The 20,479-nt window shown below is 39.9% G+C and overlaps 1 protein-coding gene across 1 annotated transcript; it reads left to right on the top strand.

Moving 5' to 3' along the window:
• The first annotated feature begins 3,820 nt into the window (after window positions 1-3,820).
• Window positions 3,821-6,521, top strand: LOC122659036 (probable Histone-lysine N-methyltransferase ATXR5). Its single transcript, XM_043854197.1, has 6 exons — window positions 3,821-4,197; window positions 4,361-4,447; window positions 5,428-5,657; window positions 5,751-5,851; window positions 5,942-6,154; window positions 6,268-6,521. Exons 1-6 carry the CDS (start codon window positions 3,852-3,854, stop codon window positions 6,425-6,427), a joined length of 1,137 nt encoding a protein of 378 aa, XP_043710132.1. The 5' UTR covers window positions 3,821-3,851; the 3' UTR covers window positions 6,428-6,521.
• Window positions 6,522-20,479: the final 13,958 nt, after the last annotated feature.

The raw sequence follows: 20,479 nt of genomic DNA, 5'->3' as shown, positions 1-20,479 counted from the left end.
ACCCTCCTGGCGGCTCAAAAAACATTTTTCCTCTATTTATATTTTTAATTGTTAGTGACCTAGATGGACTTTAGTGACTATTTGTTAACCTAATAAAAGGGGGGGGGGGGAAAGGACTAGATTTTCCCTTTGAAAGCTCATTCTAGTGGGTCAGCTTCATCTGAGCACCCTATGTCGGGATGTGATTCATTTATAGGTCAATCTTTACATCAAAAATTAAATACGCCTATAACCAATAGGTGATTTAATTAATTATGGATGGGTGAATATTAGGATGCATTAACATATATGGGAGAGTATTTGATTGGATTTTGAATAGGAAATTTGACACGCTACAATTTATCCAACTAAATGGTGGATCTTCTTGATAATCTGACTAAGACGTGATAGAACTTTTGCCTTGTTTTTAATTAAGTCGAGGGATATACCATTTGTTGTCCTTGTAATTTAAGGTTTGAAAGAACAAATCTACAACTTTTTGTCTGTGTTTTGGCTAGGGTTAATTATTTCTTAATTAATACTCCTGATTCAATCGAAGTTTTTGTTAGGTTTGTACATTTGGTCCTAATTTGTAGGTTTATTAGATTAAATGAAAACCGAAAGGGAAAAAAAATGTTGTTTGGTCGCGTAGCTGGTAGCTCTTGCGCCTAGATACAGGTGTGTGTGGGATTACCTTCCAACCCCTCCTGCATGTCCAACTAATAAAAAACTACATGTTCTAAAATTGAAATTAAATCATTTAACAATCAACTTTGAATGACACATTGACACCCCAATTTGTTTACTCTTCTCAACCATTAGGAGGTCTAAAAAAGGTGTACCAAGTGCACGAGGCTCCCGTCATTACAACTTACAAGGTTTGGGAAGGGTGATTATATACGCAACCTTATCTTTGCTTTGCAGAGAGGCTGTTTAGGGGAGGATCATTATGTAGGTGGTCTTATCACTACTTTGCAAAGAGGCATTCACTCCTTGAAATGTTAATAAAAATAGAGTCATTACTCGGTGTCGGTCTTGCCAATGCAGGAGTCTTGGGATGGATTGAGTTTGGAGTTTGGAGTTTGTCGTAGCCATTGATATTCTTATACAAAGTAGCCAATGTTAAAAAAACAATGCCCAAAAATAGGATTTGCAGAAGAAAACGAAAATAGAAGAGAAGAAACAAACGCACAAACACACAATACAGAGATTTTACGTGGTTCACCCCCAAGAAGGTAGGCTACATCCACGGCCGGCAATAAAACTTGGTTTCACTACTTCTCTGAAGAATATTACAAACGCTCAAATCTCACCTCCTTTCTCAACAAGATAAGGACACTTAATAGAAAAACCTTAACCTAAAAAAATACAAAAACACCCCTAGAAACCCAAAAATCCCACATGGTCAAGGTCGCACCTAAACCTAACATATGTCAATATACATATCAAATTGAAGATCTCGACATTGTATGCACTTTTTAGGCCATCCAAAAGCGTTTTAAGGCCGAAAAGGCCCTCTTCAGATTTCCCATAGCACTTTCTAAACTGAAAGTAGACTTCACCAATAACAACCAACCTCTAGACTCGGATTCAAACAATTCTTTCTTAGAATCCCTAACCTTTTTACTATTGCTTTAAGAACAATTAATAAAACACTATGAACACCTAAAATAGAGGGAAGGGATTTGTGTAGGATCGCTTTCAGCATCAAAGGTTTCAAGTACGACTGTACATCGTGCATGACCGTACATTAAACGTTTTGCCAATAAATAGATGTTTCTAAAATAGTTTTTTTTTTCTCGAGAATTTTCCCCCCCTAAATAGTTCGAGGGATAGAAGAAGGGTGAAGGAACTCTTGCCGTAAAACTTAATATTTTTTCAGGTCCCACGGAGGCCTGATCAATTGATATCTGCCCAAATTGGCCATTAGCTAGGCCTAGATTGTCCTTTGCAATTGTCACAAGTCAATTTCATGGGGAACCATGACTTTGACTCTAATTTTCTTCCACACACCGCGGAGGGAGTGGGTGGGGTGGGGTGGGGTGGGGTGGGGGGGAGAGAGAGAGAAAGCTTTATCCCCTCCCGATCCCTGCCCTGCTCAGTTCCCCCAGTCCTTATAATAAAGGGGGTATAATGACTACTCTATCTTTGCCCAAACATTGTGTTTGGGTGGGGTCCACCCCCCTTTATTACAGGCACTGGAGAATTAGGCCGGACAGAAAACTGCAGTACATAATTTTTCAAAGCGCAACCCAGTCCAACCTCGGCTTTTAGTTTGCCAGCCGGCCCAGCCTCATTGTGCACGTGTGGGTTTGTCACAACCAATGGAAGAATATTTACAGGCCTGAAAGACTTATATAGATATATCTGATCCAAATGTTGGTTTGGGCCGGCCTTACAAAAATGGCCTTTTTTCTACCATTCTCCCATATAGCCCAACATATGAAAAAAACCAAGCAATATGTTGGTCGTAGGATAAATTATCCCAAAATAACTAGGGAGATTATCAGGCCTTATAGACGAGGCTGGTTACGCTGCATGTGCAGTTAGTACTTGACACCTGTCTTACTCACTACCATCAAACGTTTACAAAGACGCATTTCCTGAAGTGAAAGAGACAAGTGTTGAGTGTTAACCGTTAACCATACGAGCGACTACGTCTGACTCCTCGTAGACCTTGGGTTGAACCCGAGTGTCCAATTGGTTGGACTTTGAACAATAGTTGTTCAATTTCAAATATGGGAAATGTTCTCTTGGGGTTGGGGGTGGGTCACGCCCAGACATAATGGGGGCGAAATGATCGTTGGCACCCCCATGAAAGATGGAAATCTTATATCCTAAGATGCAAATGTATACAATCTCATTGGTTTCCATGTGTGCGTAGTCCCTACGTTCCCGCACAAAGACTTGCATTTTGTTTTCGCAAAGGAGAGAATGGAAAGCTAAGTTTATCAATTGTTCACTAATTTGAGCCATATGGTAGGATGATGTAGTGATCTAACAGCTGGTTAAATCCCAACATTGGATCGACCAGTAAGCAAAAGATTTGATGTTGGGCTTAGCCCGATGATTAATTGGTCGATAATGGTGTTTGGTTGTAGTCTGATTGGACTAATTGGCATTGTTAATCGACAGCTAATAATTTTTTATTTTATTTTATTTTTTTTGTGACACAACAGCTAACAATTTGGTTAGCCAGTTTCGATCTATTAGCTTGAATTCCCTAACTTATTTATGGCGTGTTAGCATTTATGAAAATAAAAAAGACATGTGAATGTCTCTCAGATGTAAGTTCACCAACACGTACGTGCAGATGATCCATTAGGAGTTTAAAATCCTGGTCCCGATTAAGACCGATCCGGATATCGATTCCGGACGTGGAATTGTGGTATTAGAAGAGAGACGTTACTCCTCTCTCCCCGCGTCTTCTCGATTTCCTTCCATTTGGCCCAACAAGCTATTCCACGTGTTCGTCACTCACTAGTGAAATGACTAAAAATTCTCCATAACCCTTGACCAATTTATCACCTATCACAATCTGTATTGAGGCTATATTAGTCTTTCAAAACCACAGAATCAGCTTGTTTTTTTTTTTTGATAGAAACAGAATCAGCTTGTTTAGCACTCATCACTGCGTACTTTAGCAAAACTTTCCCTCTGCATCTATTTCGCCATTAAAATTTAGCTTCGTTTGCCTTCTTCTATTTTATGCCTCTCCTTCTACATTCATTTAATTTTATACTAATTTGGGTATTCTTATTAATTCATAACCTGTTCTTCTCTTCTCTGCAACAAAAAATATAGAAGATAGCGACTAAAGCTGGAACAGAATAATTCCCACATACACCTATCAATCAATCATAGGAAGAACCATGGCTCCTTCGAACACGACGACGTCAACATCGGAGAAGATCTTCTCCTTCAAAGGTTCCATTACCAAACGCACGGAGGCGACAAGATGCCCGCCCTTATTTCCGCCTCATAAGAAATATAAGTCCTTGAAGGAGATAATGGAGATGGCACCGTACGCAGTGATTGAAAGAGATTACAGTAATGTCGGGTGCGAGGAGTGTGGGTCCGATGAACGAGCTGAGGTTATGCTTCTTTGTGATAAATGCGACAAGGGATTCCATATGTTCTGCTTGAGACCCATTGTTGTTCGGATTCCCACTGGCCCTTGGTTTTGCCCTGCCTGTTCTGGCCACACTCGATTACGAAGTAGGGATTTGTTTTTGTTTTTTTTCCCCTTCACTTTCCCTCCCCCCTTCTCTTCTAAGTTGCCATTTTCCTTTGTTCGTGCATGTCTATGTGGGTCTCATCGATTGGTTAAGTCATGAACGATGAATGGTAATGGGTGTTAGAATGTATTTGTTGGTTTTAGGATTTCCGCTGAAGCAGACAAAGATTGTCGATTTCTTCCAGATTCAAAAGCGCTCTGATACTCCTGATAAATGTGCTTCTCCTCAAGGCAAGTACACTCTTTTTATATTTTTTTCAATCATAGGCAATCTTCCTTGAGCTTAAGAGAAGGGGGTTCATGTTGGGCCATGGCCTTTCCCATTGTTAACATGCTGTCCAATTTTGGGAGGACATTCACAGAGATGGGGTGCCGGGTAAGACTGTAGCAGAAATGACAAGCAAGCAGATAACACCTACGTTTAATTACCCACAAGGGTCATAAGACTTGAGTAGTAAATCTGAAGTGGAAGGAAGCACTTTTAGAGTGCCATATTCCTATGACCAATGAATATTAAATAGAGACAATTTAAGAGAAACTTCTATTAAACTGTTACAAAATTAAGTCCATCATTGCTTTCTAGTGTAGAATTTTGGGCAATCTGCATTATCAAAGAATGAACATAATCTGGTTTAGAAGCATGTTTAGGAATCAGTTAAGAGCATCCAAGCTAACCTAGGAGTGGATGCAATGGTGGACAAGATAACTAGGTGTTAATTGAAATTGTGAACCTAGAACTCTTCCAGTTAAGATTTCTCTACCACTGGTTGCAGGCTGAATTGGATTCAATTCATATGGTAAAAAAGGTTTTGAAATTTGATGCATCAATTGAAGATAAAACACCCAAATAGGATTATAAAAATCAATGCTCATTAGGGACATGAGTAATTTTTGAATCATTGTTTGCTTTTAATTTAGGATGTACAATTTTGTCTTCAAAATAGTTGTCACGGCATCTAGGCAACCCAAGGTGTTGAAGTGGGCTTGGACGCAAGGCGACAAGGTGCCCGTCTAGGCAACCAAAGTGACCCTAGTTGTCAAGGCGCCTGGACACCAAGGCACCTGCCTAGGCAATGCCTTGACAACTGTGGTCTTCAACATCTTACTTTAATGCCAAACTTTGTGCTGTTCATTTTGAACTTTTTTACTTGCATTTTGCAGTTGCAATTATTTCATGAACAGAGTTCTTTCTTCGTCTTGCTTGATTGCAGATACTAGGAAGCGTAGGAAGCGTTGTAAAACGATAGTGATGTATAAGAAAAGGAGGAGACTATTGCCATTTCATCCGACAGAAGATCCTAAGCGCATGCTACAACAAATGGCTTCCCTTGCTACTGCTTTAACAGCACTGCACATGGAGTTCAGCAATGACCTAACTTACATGCCTGGCATGGTCCCAAGGTCTGCAAATCAGGCCAGTTTTGAGAAGGGTGGCATGCAGGTTCACACATAAATCTTTTCCTTACAAATTCTCTTTTTGGTTATAGGAACATTGTATTGGAGTTTAAGTGTGTTGTACCGGTTCTCCTATTAGGTTCTTTGTAAGGAAGACATAGAAACCTTAGAGCATTGCAGAGCCATGTGCAGAAGAGGAGAATGGCCTCCACTTGTAGTAGCCTTTGATTCATGCGAAGGGTATTTGCAATTTGAATTTCTTGTCTTTGGTGGATTTGCTGGCTTCTATGCTTGTTCTAACTTAAATAAATGTTTAATATTTTGGTGTAGTTACACAGTGGAGGCCGACAGTCACATAAAAGATATGACATTGATCACAGAATACACAGGTGACATTGATTACATTAAGAACCGGGAACATGATGATTGTGATAGTATGATGACCCTCCTTTTAGCAGAAAACCCATCTAATAGTCTTGTTATCTGCCCTGATAAACGGGGAAACATTGCTCGTTTCATCAATGGCATCAACAACCATACTCCGTAAGTCTCTCCACTGTATGTAGTGGTATATAATATATTTCTTTTTGGTAGCATTTTTTTTTCCAACAGAGTTGTTCAATCCAGTGGTGCCTTAAAGCGTCTCTTCATTGCAGGGAGGGCATGAAGAAGCAGAATCTTAAATGTGTGAGGTATAATGTGAATGGTGAATGCCGTGTCCTACTGGTTGCCATTCGTGATATTGCTAAGGGGGAGAGACTATACTACAATTACAATGGATATGAGTATGAATATCCAACTCACCATTTTGTTTGAGTTTCTCTATAACTCCAGTCATTATATCAAAGGAGTCTATGGAATTGATAAGAATAAGGTAGTATAAATCTGGATCATCCACTAGGATTGATTTGGACAATGGTATCTGATTCTTAAATGGCTTACTCATTGTTGTGCTGAAACCAGCTTTCTTTCCTTTGCTGATTATATTTTACCAGGACACATTGAATATGTCACAAATATAACAACTCATTCTTGGCCATGACAGAGTAGGACTGACTAGAGGAGTTTGAGTTTTCTTCAGCACCAGTAAATGAAAGAATGACAATTATTTATCTTTCTTCCTTCTATGAAATTTTGTTCCTTTTGTCTTTTCCATGACGTAGTTGTCAATTTGAGAAATATTTTGTCAAATTGCACCCATGAACTTGCTTCCAAAATTACATTTTCCATTAAAAGCATTGCTTTCCCTTTTGCTTGTCCCATATTTCTGCAGCTCCACCAATTTGGACACTAAATTTGACCTCCCACAATAGAATTAGAGTTTGATACATGGCTCTCTACTATCTAGATGGATATTACTGTGGCAGAGATCCAATGTCAGAGCACATAGGATTCTCATTCTAAACATGCTAAAATTCAGATTCTTATTGGAGCTCTATTAGGTAAAAGTTCTTGTTTTCTCTAGTTCAAGTTTTCAATGAGCTGCAAAATCATTTTTATCTTATTATAACTATTTATTTCTTGTGCCACTTCCTGAATGTTCTGGGAAATTACTGATCAAGCTTTTATTCATCTCTATTTTCTCCCTTCAGAATGTGTTCTAGACCCAAAATCTATTCCTAGAATGCATACCATACACAGCCTTAATTGTACTTGTCCATATGATTTGCTTTCATCTTACACTTTTTTTTATGAAGATATTATAAGATCCACTAAATCAATATGTATTATTTGTGAAGGTGCTAGCTGCTTCAGCTAGTAAAGTCTGTGGCATCTTTTTGCCAAATCCTGGGAACAAGTGCCTCTTCACCTTACCACACATAAAAACTGTATATCTAGTGAGTCTTCACTTTAGCTCCTTGGCTGTACATTGCTGACCTAAAAAAATGAAACAAACAAGTAACTGACCAAGCTGCTAAAGTAGCTAATTTTTAATGAATTTCATCAATCTAATTGCTCCTATTGGAAGTCCATCAATTCCGAATATCCAATGAAAGTTAAAACTATTTATCCATTTATAGTTGTCCTCCAGTTAAATTAATGGAATTGTCAAAATTGAAATGATAAACAGTTCATGGGTCATTAGTAGACCAATTAGTAGCAAACCCAAGTATAAAAGGGGGCTTATAGTGAAGGCTACTACTCTTACTACATCATCACATATGATACTAGCTAGCAAGTTCTGAGAACCAATTAGTAGCAAACCCAAGTTGAAAATGAATAGTTCAAGGGCCTTTTTTCCAACATGAAGTCGATATACAATTATGTAGTACAACAGCCAATTAACACTTCAATGTAAAGGTTTCAGGCACAGATACAATTTCTATAATGCAGAAGGATGATCTAGTTATTTTTAACTATAGGACTGATGAGGAATTCTCTAGATAGGATGCCCTAAATAATGGACTCATACTCAAATATAGTGGCCATCAAGGTTTTAAAAAGACCTAGAACCCAAAATGAAATATTTAAAAAAAAAAAATCTCTTTTTATTTAAAAAAATTATTTCTAGCAAAATTTGGGCTGATTTTTTTTCAAGATTTGGGATGAAATTTGACAATATATATGGAATTTTTATATATTTTTCTTATATTATATTTATACCTTATTTATTAGATGAAGTACAAAATAAAAAAGGAATGGAAAACAAAGTACAGGAAAATTAAAAGAAAAAAAAAGTGTCAAAATTATGAAATCTGAAATATTTCCAAATTTTCAGTATTTCAATTTTGGCCCTTCAATCAAAACATAGGCTATTATGAAATTTTAACAATTTAAAACCTTGGTAGCAATCTCAACTAGGCACTCTCATTTGTAGGGCTCTTTGCTTATTTGGGAATGGCTTTTGTTTCTAGTATTCCTAGGAAGACAATCAAACACAGTTTAAGTGTAATCTTTCAATTAATGATCACAAAACATGACATAAACTCCAAGTGGGTTCATTAACTGTGGTGAAGAATCTTGTCCAATAAAAAGGCACTGTGAGAGCATTTTCTTGGTGGATGAGGAACCTGCACATCTTGTCTGAAGGGCAGGATTTAAAGAATCAGATCGGAATCGGCTGAGGTCGATCCCGATTCCCCAAGATCTTGATTGGGTTGATTCTGTATGAAAAAAATCCTAGATGCTTGGAATATATTGATTCTGGACTGATCCAGGGCCATTCCGATATGAATCGGACTGAAATTAGTCAGGACTTGGGACCGATCTGGATCCCAATTCCGGGTTTTTAAACCATGGTAAAGAGAGTAGGAGTAGTCGGACCATGGTTCAAGGTATCAGTATTGGTATCCTTGGTCACTAATACCGTAGTAATGGTATCAGTATAAGGGAGGGTAAAATGGTCCAAAAACAAAGGTATCGATATTTTGAGGGGCAAAATGGTTTAATCCGGCCAAATACAGTCGATCAGTGTCGGTATCGGTATCGTCCAAGACCAGTACGGGTTCTGATACTAACACCTAAGACCTTGGGTCTGACCCACCTACTTCAGATGATCAGGAGCCCTAAGAAATGCTTTAAAAAATGCTGCATGAGCTGCTCTTTCCTCATGGGCTTACCCATGGGTCTCAATTTTGAGAAACCCTTTTCCCGTGGGCCTATTCATAGGCTGCAAGTAATGGGCTACACTTGATGGACAAAAACGAAAAAAGAGGATTTGTTAGGCAACACAGACATATTAGTTTCAGCTGCTGGGGGATGGCACTGGGTACACTTGCAGTCTGCCACCTCTCTCTCTCCTCACATGAAATGACTTTTCTGCCCCTTGTTTACAAAACCATTCAATTGCCCCTCATTGGTGCGTTCCCTAATGCTGCTTGTTCAAAGAACCTTCTTCCTTGGTAAAATTACCCAAGCAAAATGGTTAAGGGTGTTAAAGTTTAGTTCAAACCAGTTGCATCGATTGAAACTGATCGATCCAGCATGGATCAAATTAAATCCTAATTGTTTTGGTTTTGGATTGGGGTTGAATAGAATCGGTAGAAATCGAAATCAAATTAAACTGATTGAATATGCATCGACTGAAACTGAAAAACGGACTAAACCAGATAAAAAATCGAGACTAGATATAGATAGATACTAACCTGATAACAAACGGAAAACCAAAAAGGAAAAAATAAATAAATAGTGACCCGATTACAATGAAACCGATTCAGTTCGATGAAACTGGACTGAATCTACGATTGACATTCATACGCATGGTTATTAAACACAGTATCTGTATCCGTATCCATATCGATCTGATTCATTATCAGAAATTCACTTATTAATCTGAAAAATCCATTTATTGGGTATGTGACAGAATATCAGTCTGGTATGTGTTTGAGAACGATGGACCCACGGCCCACGGCCCACCCATAACAAACCCCCTCCCCCCCCCTGCGGCGGGGCGGGGGTTGGTTTTGGTCGGGCCATTTTCCTGGTTCACTTCCTAGTCGGGCTCTGGACCAATTGCTTGAGCAACGTGTGGTTCACATTAATTTGGGAAGGAAAAATCAATAGTGAGATGGCTACGGTAATCCATAAAAATAGACAATACAATCCATCTTTATCAAATGGGCCCACCATGTCTGCCACATGGTAGACCATGAATGTCACAGTGAGAGAGAGAGAGAGAGTCTAACAATGGGATAGTGTTTCAGTTTATTACGCTGAAATGTTGAACAAATAATCTTGATTCAGGAGGTAATAATAACATTGGAGGGTGAGTGTTGAGTTGAGGAGGAGACGGTTGGAGTGTCTTCAGTTACTTCGTCATGCTTATGTTTGGAACGAAGCATATAAACAGCAAAGTTAATTTGAGACGTATGTAGAAGAAGCTACTTACTTACTGATGAGTCATGAGTGAGTGATGGAAAGGCATGGGCATGGCCCTCTCTCTCTCTCTCTCTCTCTTTTTTTCTCCTTAGCCAAACCCTACTACGTACTGCTTGAGGTGTTCTGATTACTTCTCAGAAGCTTCAAACAGGACACAACAACACAATCATACAACCTCACGAAAACGACGGATGCAGAACAGAACAGAACACAGAACAGAACAGGACAGAACTCACATGTTTTTGATGATTTATTAGTATTTTGGGTTTCATCATCGATCGAAAGCTAACAACCCCTACTGCTTGAGGTGTACGTACGTTGTTGTTCTCGCACTTCTCTCACAAAGCTAGCTTCTTTACACAGGACAAAACTCAATCATGAAACCTCCTCACGAAAACGACACACAACCTACAGGATTAAGAATTAATCTGGGTTTTCATCGAAACCTAACAACCATCCACACACATAGCTGGCCTTACCAAATATATATATATATATATATAGATCTTATCTACTCTCTCTCTCTTCATTAGTTCTTCTTAATTTGTTAATTAGAGTGTAGGCAGGCAAATGGGTGGACGGGAATGACAATTCTCTTCTCTTCTTTTCAGTATATAAACAATGGTCGAGTCTCTATCTCTTATTCCCTTATTACTCCTCTCGTCCAATCCCTTCCTCTCATTCAATATGGAGGATATCTATCTGGTAATGGGGTTTCTTCTACACTCATTAATTTGTTGGGTTTAGGCCATCTTTGGATGCGAGACCTAATCAAACTTACCCATGTTTAGTTGTTCGATCAAAAAATCGAAACTCTTAGCTAATCCGATAACATGAAGGTAGGGATCCATCTCCCTCATGGTTCAAAGTATTTGTACCACATCGGCATGCATGTACATCAGTATTGTTGGAGCCTGATACCAATACGATCTGTATTGTATTGATATGATATCATGCTGGTTTGACTCCGGCTCAACTACCCACGAGAGTCCTCTCCCCTTGGATCTCACACCATCCATGCGATATGGGTCCCATCTCCGACTCGGTATGGTATAGTTATATCCTTACTTCGGACTCTATCTACCTTTCCATCTTCTTAATTAGGACATAGGCACATCTATAAGAATTAGATGTTGATACGTCACAAATCTACCAGTCAATGAGAGGCTGACGCGTGTATCAGGGACGAGGTGAGGTCGTGCAGAATGAGCATGAGCTATCCCTGTCTAGAAGAGCGAGATCGAACGCATACACGAGACCCCAAAGATCGTGGGCACGGGGCCGGGCACGATCGAGCGACGAGAAGTCGTTAGACCAAGCCGTCCTAAAAGTACGACCAAACCGGGACCATGACCACCCTATGCAGGGCGAGGACGACCCGTATACTACACTTCACAAAAAAGGAGCACGATTGCCAGACAGGCCTTGATGGCCCGAGATTATTGCTCATACGCCGCCTAATAAGACGTGAGGGGTTAAAAGGATTAACCTTATCCCTATAATCACTCCTAAATTATCTCACTCCATGCCTCGGACTCTCCTTTCCTAATAGAGCACGACTCTACCCTTAAAGCTTCGCTCATCGCCTATAAATAGTTGGGTAAACCGTACTCCTTCCATGATCATCTGAATTCTACTGTTCTTATCTGTTGCTAAAGAGTACTGACTTAGGCATCAGAGTGGAGAAATCAGCTCAGCCCGACCATGTCTTGCTAATTCTATATTGCAGGAACAGCTTGCTCCAGCCCTAGTTCTTGACGCAACAGATGTATAAATGTCACATGGGCATTGTACGTTGACGGCATTTTAAGAAGGAACATTTTGTTGACTTACCTAGTTTTGCCACATATGGTAGGGTGATTTGGCAATTCTGGCACTTGAAATGTAGGAATGGTCTTGATTGGTTATCTACCATTTTTTTTTTTTCTGTTAAAGGCTAGCAAAAATATATTAGAAAAGAAGAAAGACAATACAGAATTAACATCTAGGCATTACCCAGACGCAGAAATTATAATTACAAAAAGAATAAACTGGAATATGCAATAAAAAAAATTTTAAAAAAATTTCATACACAATTTCAATCATATACTAAGTAATTTAAAAAAAAAAATTTCAATCTTAATATGCAATAAAAGTTTAAATTGATTACAAAATTAGTATTAGTAATGATGGAGTTGACATTTTCCTTTGTTAATTAGTGACCTCTAACCTATGGTAAACATGGTAACACCTTGGACAGATGTTTTGAGAATTGGATTGAACCAGCTTAGGCCGATTCTGATTCTCCATGATCTGGCTCAGACTGATCTTATATGTTTTTTTTTTTTCATGAAAGTGTAATCACAGTTTAGGGTTGTAAATGGATAACCGAAAATCCGAATTTGATCAGCATCCGTATCCGTTTCGGAGCATCCGAATTTGTTTAGAGATATCCGGAAAAAAATCCCAATACTTAAATAATGATCTTGAGGGTTTTTGAAGATTCAACAGGTTCTAGAATATGAGGAAAAGAGAATAATGATCTAAAGCTGTGGGTTGAGAGTGAATTGTATCCACTAGGGGGAGGAAGGTTCGGGTTACACAAGGCAAAGATGTAAACCGATGGTCGAAAATCCGAATTCGATTCACATACGAATCCATCCGAATCCGTTTAGAGGTGTCCGAATTCAACCAAGAAATATCCGAATCCGATTATATCCGAGCCGAATCCGATCCATCTACAGGCCTAAATCACACAAACCGACTGATCTTATATGTTAAAACCCTAGATGCATGGAATATACCGATTCTGAGGCCGATTCAGATCGGAATGAAAGGAGACCAATCCAGGCTCTAATTCCGGATTTTTAAACCCTGCTTTAGACATCACCATAAGAAAGAAATTAAAAAAAAAAAAAAAAAAAAAAAGAGGGTGGTTGGGGACTTGGTGGTGGGAACGAGAACTTGCCCCCAATGTGGGTGGTCCAGGTTTCCTATTGAACCCAACCCTAACCATAACCCGAACTACTTAGGGAGGTCAGTTCGGTCAATTGGCTTCTTTAATCAGTGCCCGGTCTAATTAGTATTGGTCCCATGAGGCCAAGACTAGAGCAGACCAAATATTTAATTGGTCCAATGTCTTAGGACCAAGATAAATTATTAATAGGTTCGGCCAAATCTGATTCTTAAATGGTCCCAGTTAAACAGTACTTAATTGATCCCCAAATCCAAAAGTGAGTAATTTTTCAGCCCATATATGCGGACCTATACTCGACCAATGGAAAATTTGGACTAAAGTCTTAGAAATTTAAGACCCATAGACCCAATGATACATTACGACATCACCTAAGAGAGTGAATATTTGACTAGTCCTAATCAATCCTATTATTTAGTTTGATTTGATTTTGATTCCAAGGTTGTGCTTGATGAGTGCTTGACCGGTACCGATCGACAGACCAACCGTTTATAGTTTGATCAACTTGTTTATGAGCCCATTAATAGCCCAATTAACCCATTTAAAGATTGATTATGACCCTGATTATGGACCGATATGCCTAGTCTACGAAGCTTGATTACCTAAACATTATCGCAACGGACTAACTGTGCAAGGCTTGAAATTGGTGGGGACCGATTAGGCCCAATTGAAACCAACCAGATACACTCCTAGTTGGCTAGATATGAACATGTAACCAGACTCGCGAGTCATCATTACACTCCTACCCCTATTAAAGAAATTGAAATTACCCTTGCCTAATGTGATTCTAATCCTAATGGTTAAGGCTTAGGACAGAAACCAGAAGAATTAATAATCAGTCGATTTTTTCTTTTTTGGGTAAAAATAATCAGTCGATTTCGATTTGGTTGGGTGGCGTCGGCCAAATTACACGGATTCGGGCCCGCATTTTCACTCCTAAACCCGCCCCACGGTCCGAAGACTACGAACCGTAGGAAGGCGCGAACTATGGGAACGTTGACGTTGACACCTAAGAGGGACGAAGTTCGAGGTGACGAGTAGCCACTAACTCACTACACTACTGGCTTACACGCCCGGCACGTACATCTTCCCAATTCCATTGCGACCTTTTCGTTCGTTGGATTATTAAACACGTGCTCTGCTACTTGAGCCCGTGTATCACGGTAACCTTTCTCTCTCTCTCTCTCTCTCTCCTTTCATTTGTAAAATTACTATAGTACCCCTCACATAACCTATATATCCAAAACATAGTAATGAATTTACAATGTTACCCAGTGTATATCCCACTGCAGCATTGTTATACTCCACAGACATGATCTGGACCCTACGAGAAGCTGATCGGGGTCTGAACCTGAAACAGAGTAGGTAGGTAGTAGAACTTGAAGAGGCCGGCTCAGGTTCATGTTCTCGTGCGCCTGGATGCGATCCAAATGGAATCGAGAGGAGTGGATTCCATCTGGATGACAACCTGAGCCTAGTCCCATTGGGAGGTAGTTTTGTCATTTTGGTAAGGCGAGTGAATGCATGAAAGAAGCCTATACGATCTAGACACGTATCAAATATGGAGTCCACCCTTTGGTTGCCTTTTATACCACACTATAACAGTATAACCCCACACCTCCCTCCCTCTTTTTTTCTCTCTCTCCGTCTTTCCCTTTCTTCAGTTCTTCGATCTCCATCTTCTTCTTGGTGAAATCGATCAGTTCATCGATCTTAATGTTCACAACAGGAGCAGGTGAGAAGTTGCTGCAATGCCCATCAAGACCCATGGTGATGGACCGAAGATGGAAGACCAGTGCGGAGATAGCTCCGAATTGCCCTCGCTGCGCCTCCCCCAACACCAAATTCTGCTACTATAACAACTATAGCCTCTCCCAACCTCGTTACTTCTGCAAAGGCTGTCGAAGGTACTGGACCAAAGGTGGTTCTCTCCGTAACGTACCCGTTGGCGGCGGTTGCCGTAAGAATCGCCGCTCCACCAAGTCTGCCACCAGGATTTCTCCGGTGAAAGACTCTGTTTCCTTCACGTTCTGTCGCTCACTCACCACTTCTAGCTCTACTAATTCTAATTCTAATTCGTATCTCTCCGATGGAAGACTAGGAAATCCCACGATGGTTCCACATCCAACCACTACTACGGATACTACTAGTTCTCACAGTACTGCCACTGCCACTGAAGCTTCGAATATTGATCTTGCGGTAGTGTTCGCCAAGTTCTTGAATCAGAATCAGAACTCTTGTTTGGATCCAGGGCTATCTGCAGAATTCCCTGGTGATGATCAGGTGGTGGAGGTGCATTCGCCTTTTAGCTTAACGGGGTCCTCTTACGACCTTCCAAGTCATGAATCCGTGCAACCCATTCAATTCCCAGAAGAACAATTATTAGCCCATCAGGAAGTTCACTTGACGGGAGATTTCGAATTCGGATTGAAGGACCAAACATGCAGGAGTCCGCAGTTCATAGATTCTGCTCCCAACTGTTACGGATTAGAAACAATATTAAGCAACGAATTCGATCAGGGCATGGCTTTATGGTCGGAAATTGCTCCGGCAGCGGCGTTGTTACAGAATTGTTCATGGCAGACGTCGCAGGTACAAGGACTGGATTCCATAGTCCCGTCACCTACAGATCATCATAATTTTGCGTGGCATCCTAATTTACCATTCAACAACGATCATTGGAGTTCCTTTGATCTGTCGAGCTCTGCTGTTTTCTCATCAAGGCCTTAATTGTGTCAAATCTAAAGACTACTCTAAACATTCAGATATTTCATTTTTTTCTTATTGATCTTACCAATTACTACTTACTGTACCGTGGGCCGGAAAAGAAAAAAACTTTGAATCTCCATGTAAGAGAGAGAGAGAGAGAGAGAGAGAGAGAGAGAGAGAGAGAGACAGATGATCTACTTTGTAATGGAAAAAAATATACTGATCTTAATAGAAAATGATAATAAAACCCATCACGGCAACTGTACGTTTCATTGCTCATCCATCATCTCCTCTTGTAGATTTCATAAACTATTGAAGAAGATCTTTGGTCAAATCATCAAAAGTCTTCTCTTCCACTATTCATTTTATTTAGTGTTTATTTTCTTTTTAATTTTAGTAACGAGTTTCACTAGTGGCATCATGGTAATTTTGAGGATTGAGTAAGCAAATGGGTTTTATCATTTATGGAAGTGAGACGTGACAGTTGAGGTCCAAGAGTAAGATCCACAGAGAGGGATGTGCGTAGGATAAGAGGTTACGCATATCATGTGCACCTTAGGCTCTCATTAGTGATTTTCATGCCAAAAATAAACAACTGGTGGGACCCAAGTGAGAGCGGTGCAATTCGCGCCCAAATACTCAATTAGATGCAGCTCCGAGTTAACCACATCCAATTATTGGCATACCCCTCGAATGCTTTTTAGCAGTTGGAGAGAGAGAGTGTGTGCACGTATGAGGTGTGATAAAACGGTATTGTATATAGGAGAGCCGAGGGCAGCATGACAAGATATGCATAGAGATGAGGTGCTAGCGCACCGCTGCACCCTGCCCTGGCGCCTTAGATAACCTTTTACCTAAACGGACAAGTGCATTACAGGCAACACATGTAAACTTCATATGTCTTAATCCAATCATGATTTAAAAAAAGGAAAATTTACACATACCCCCCTGAGGTTTGACGAAAGGATATTTTTATCCCCCAGGTTTGGAAAATTCTGCGTACCGCCTTGAGGTTTGTAAACAGTAACAAATAAGCCCATTCTGTCAATTCATACCTAAAGGTGTTAAAAGCATGGGATGAAATGACAAAATTACCCTTGCCAAAAAATAAAAAAACCTACAACCCATCTTCCCCAAATCGATTGGGGAAGATGAGTTGCAGGTTTGAAACTCCAAAGATCCCACTCAAAACGAAGAAATACAGTTTCCCTTCTCGTCCTCGTCCTCTTCCCCTTCCCTCTGCGCCTCGTCCAATGCCCTCTCTATGGCCGGACACCTGCACCCTGTCGTCCACCCGCCTCAGTTCTCTACAGCAGTCATCCAGTGACTCTTCTTCGTACTCATGGCCACTTCTGTACAGCACCCACCCTCTTCCTCCTCCTTGTCCTTGCCCTCCTCCTCTCTATAGGTATCGCTGGCAACTTCACGTAGAAAACAACAAAAACAAAATCTTGGATTCAGATTCCGATTTCAAATTCAAAATTAAGCAATGATTTTCGGTGGATTTTTTTTTTTTTTTTTTTAAAAAGAAAGAAACCTCTGGCGGCAACGCAACTCCTCACGGCACCTCCCTCTGCAGCAGTCTTCCAGTGACAGTCCAGAATTTTAAGTATAGTTGTAATAGGGAACCCGAAAATTGAACTGCCAATCTTCTTTTGTTTAGATAAAAAATTTCAAGTATAGATCAAAAAGAGAGCTTTCGATCAGTCAATCTTCTTTTGCAAAGGGGTTTTGAAGAAAACTTGGTTTTTTCCCTTTTCGGATGAGAAGCAAGGAAGAGGGGGGAGAGAGAGAGGAGTTCAAACATTAAATAACAGAGAAACTATAAGCAAAGAAAGATGCTGAAGAAGGGAGAGAGATCTTCCGCAAATCAACCTTTTTCCCATCTGCTTCCTCTTCAGCTCTACCTTTCAGCAACGATTTCATACCCTCTCAACCTCCAATCATGGCTGCCAACCCACCTCTGCCTTCCGTTCCAGTCAAATCGCCGGCACCTGAATCCATAAGCCACCCAACCCTCTTCTCCTTCCGTTTCTGAAATCCCAAATACGAGACTCATAATCACCAATTACAAAATTGAATCAATTCTAAGCAAAGCCGTAGCTTGTTGAGTTCAATATGAGAAAGCCCTAGAATTGCCCCTTTGAAAAGGAATTCTGAAGTGAGAGTTCGAAGCACGTCATGTGGTGTGATACCATCGACGATTTGAACATTTGCATCCGCAAGGTTTCTCAAGAATCAAAACAAAAATTGAACTGAAATAAACAAAAACTAGAAGCTAAGAGAATCCGACAAAACAAGAAATTGCGGGGATTTCTAACATGTTTAATGGAGAAAAAGGTAGAGAAAGGAGAGACGGGCGCCAGAGTGTTTTCAAAATCTGAGGTCTTCTGTCTCCGGTGAGGCTGCATCTCAGAAGGGGTAGGGAACCATTGTGGCGATGGAGTAACGGTGACAAGGTCAGGGCAAGCCGAGGTAGTTAGGAGATTGGGTTCGAGGAGGTGAGGAGGTTGGTTCGAGCCAAGGTGTTCGTCGGAGCGTCAAACGGCATTTGATATTCAGAGACAAAAGACAACCGAACTAATCCGGCAAGAGTGGGATGGCATCGACGCCGGTGAACGAGTTGTAAGTTTTTTGGGGAAGATGAGTAGAGGTTTTTTTTTTTTATAAGGGTAATTTTGTCATTTCATCCCATATTTTTAACACCGTTAGTCATAAATTGACGGAACGGGCTTATTTGTTACTGTTTGCAAACCTCAGGGGGGTATGCAGAATTTTCCAAACCTGGGGGGTAAAAATATCCTTTCGTCAAACCTCAGGGGGGTATGTGTAAATTACCCTTAAAAAAATTGTACCCTATTTTGAAATCAATTAAACTTCTCTTATACCTCTACCAAGATTACAAGTTTTGTGTACAAGGTTCCAATCCAAAAGTTTAAAGGACACTCGAGAGATCTCTTCAAATATATGAAGGCACAACAGACCATAACAAACGAATGTGAAACTCCCAACATCTCACATTTCCTCTCACATGTAGCTTCGACATTAAATATAAATAAAAAAACTTAGAGAAGATAACAAAGGGATTAGGATTTTGATAATATGTGAGAGGTACAATCTAAAATCTTATTGACATTAGGTGGAGAGTAATCGTGTTAGTATACAAAGGCTCCAAGGACTTGAAACAAAGAGACGTGGAACCATAACCCTCTAACTCCTAACATCTCACACTTTTGAATAAAAAAAACTCCAAAAAACCACTAGACCTATGTACATCATTACTTCTTCTTCCTTATTCCAATTTCAAAAATCCATTTCTGACTTTATTTAAATTGAAATCGATGGAAGCTGATGCCGTGAATTCTGATTCGGGTCTTTACACCTTGATTCAAAATAGCTAAATATTTGAGAGTATTGAATTAACTTTTAAGAGAATCTAAGGTGACTCTCTTAGTGCATGCATGTTTCCCAACAAGTTGATGCACATTTAAATCTAATAATGGTGAAGGGTTCACCGTAATCCAAAATCTCATGGACACCATTGCTTCCCCAATTAATTGAAGGTCTGAAATACCCTTGTTTATTTTGTAATATTCATAACCATCACAATGATGGCCATGGTGAAAGAATACCTCCTTGGCTATGGCCTATGGGTGAAGAACAGTATTAAAAAAAATATAAATAACTTGAGGAGCTACAAATATATTATAGAAAATAATTGAAAACCACGTGGCAGACCCTCCCAAACCAAACTCCCATTAAAAAAAGAAGAAGAAGAAGAAAGGTCACAAGTGACTTACTCCTTGTGTACGTGTAGAATATGACACGCAGGGGCAAGTAATTAGTCATTTTAAGATCCAAATTGGGGAAGTAGTGAGAATCATGCCAATTAGCTTTGAAGCTGCATGTGGATGCTATTAGAAACCAGCAGGGATTTTGGGTGGGGGTAGGTAGGCTGAATTGAATTGGTTGATGGTCCCCCCCCCCCCCTCCCTCCCTCCTGATTGATCTAAGCACATTGACGTTTCAGTTGGAAACTCGTCAAACACTTCATCACTGCTTGGATCGTGTTTTTGTTGGTTTTTGTGGTTTTTGGTTTGTGTCATGCAACAATCCAACAACTACCATCGTATAGTTAGCAATAGTTTTAGTGCACGGTATCGGATTGGGTATCAGTCACCTTCAAAATCGATATGATATCAATATAGATTAACTTGCATTAGACAAGTTTGCCATTGATTTTTCTATAAATTGAAGTTTTGATTATTTTACCCCTGCTCTGTAGCGTTTCACTGCTATGGTATGGTACCGGTACTGATACCGATACCTCAAAAACCATGATAGTTAGTCGTATTCGACCTTAAATCCCAGAGGCTTATGACTTTCCC

The sequence above is a fragment of the Telopea speciosissima genome, chromosome 1 (genome assembly GCF_018873765.1).
Source record: "Telopea speciosissima isolate NSW1024214 ecotype Mountain lineage chromosome 1, Tspe_v1, whole genome shotgun sequence".
Taxonomy (NCBI): Eukaryota; Viridiplantae; Streptophyta; class Magnoliopsida; order Proteales; family Proteaceae; genus Telopea; species Telopea speciosissima.
Note: the sequence above shows the minus strand (reverse complement) of the source record. Positions and strands in the feature narration are given on the sequence as shown.

Coding starts and splice junctions, on each gene's coding strand:
- LOC122659036 (XM_043854197.1), top strand. CDS start 3,852: ATGGCTCCTTCGAACACGACGACGTCAACATCGGAGAAGATCTTCTCC. Junction 4,448..5,427: donor TAAATGTGCTTCTCCTCAAG/GCAAGTACACTC, acceptor GCTTGATTGCAG/ATACTAGGAAGCGTAGGAAG. Junction 5,852..5,941: donor GCCTTTGATTCATGCGAAGG/GTATTTGCAATT, acceptor ATTTTGGTGTAG/TTACACAGTGGAGGCCGACA.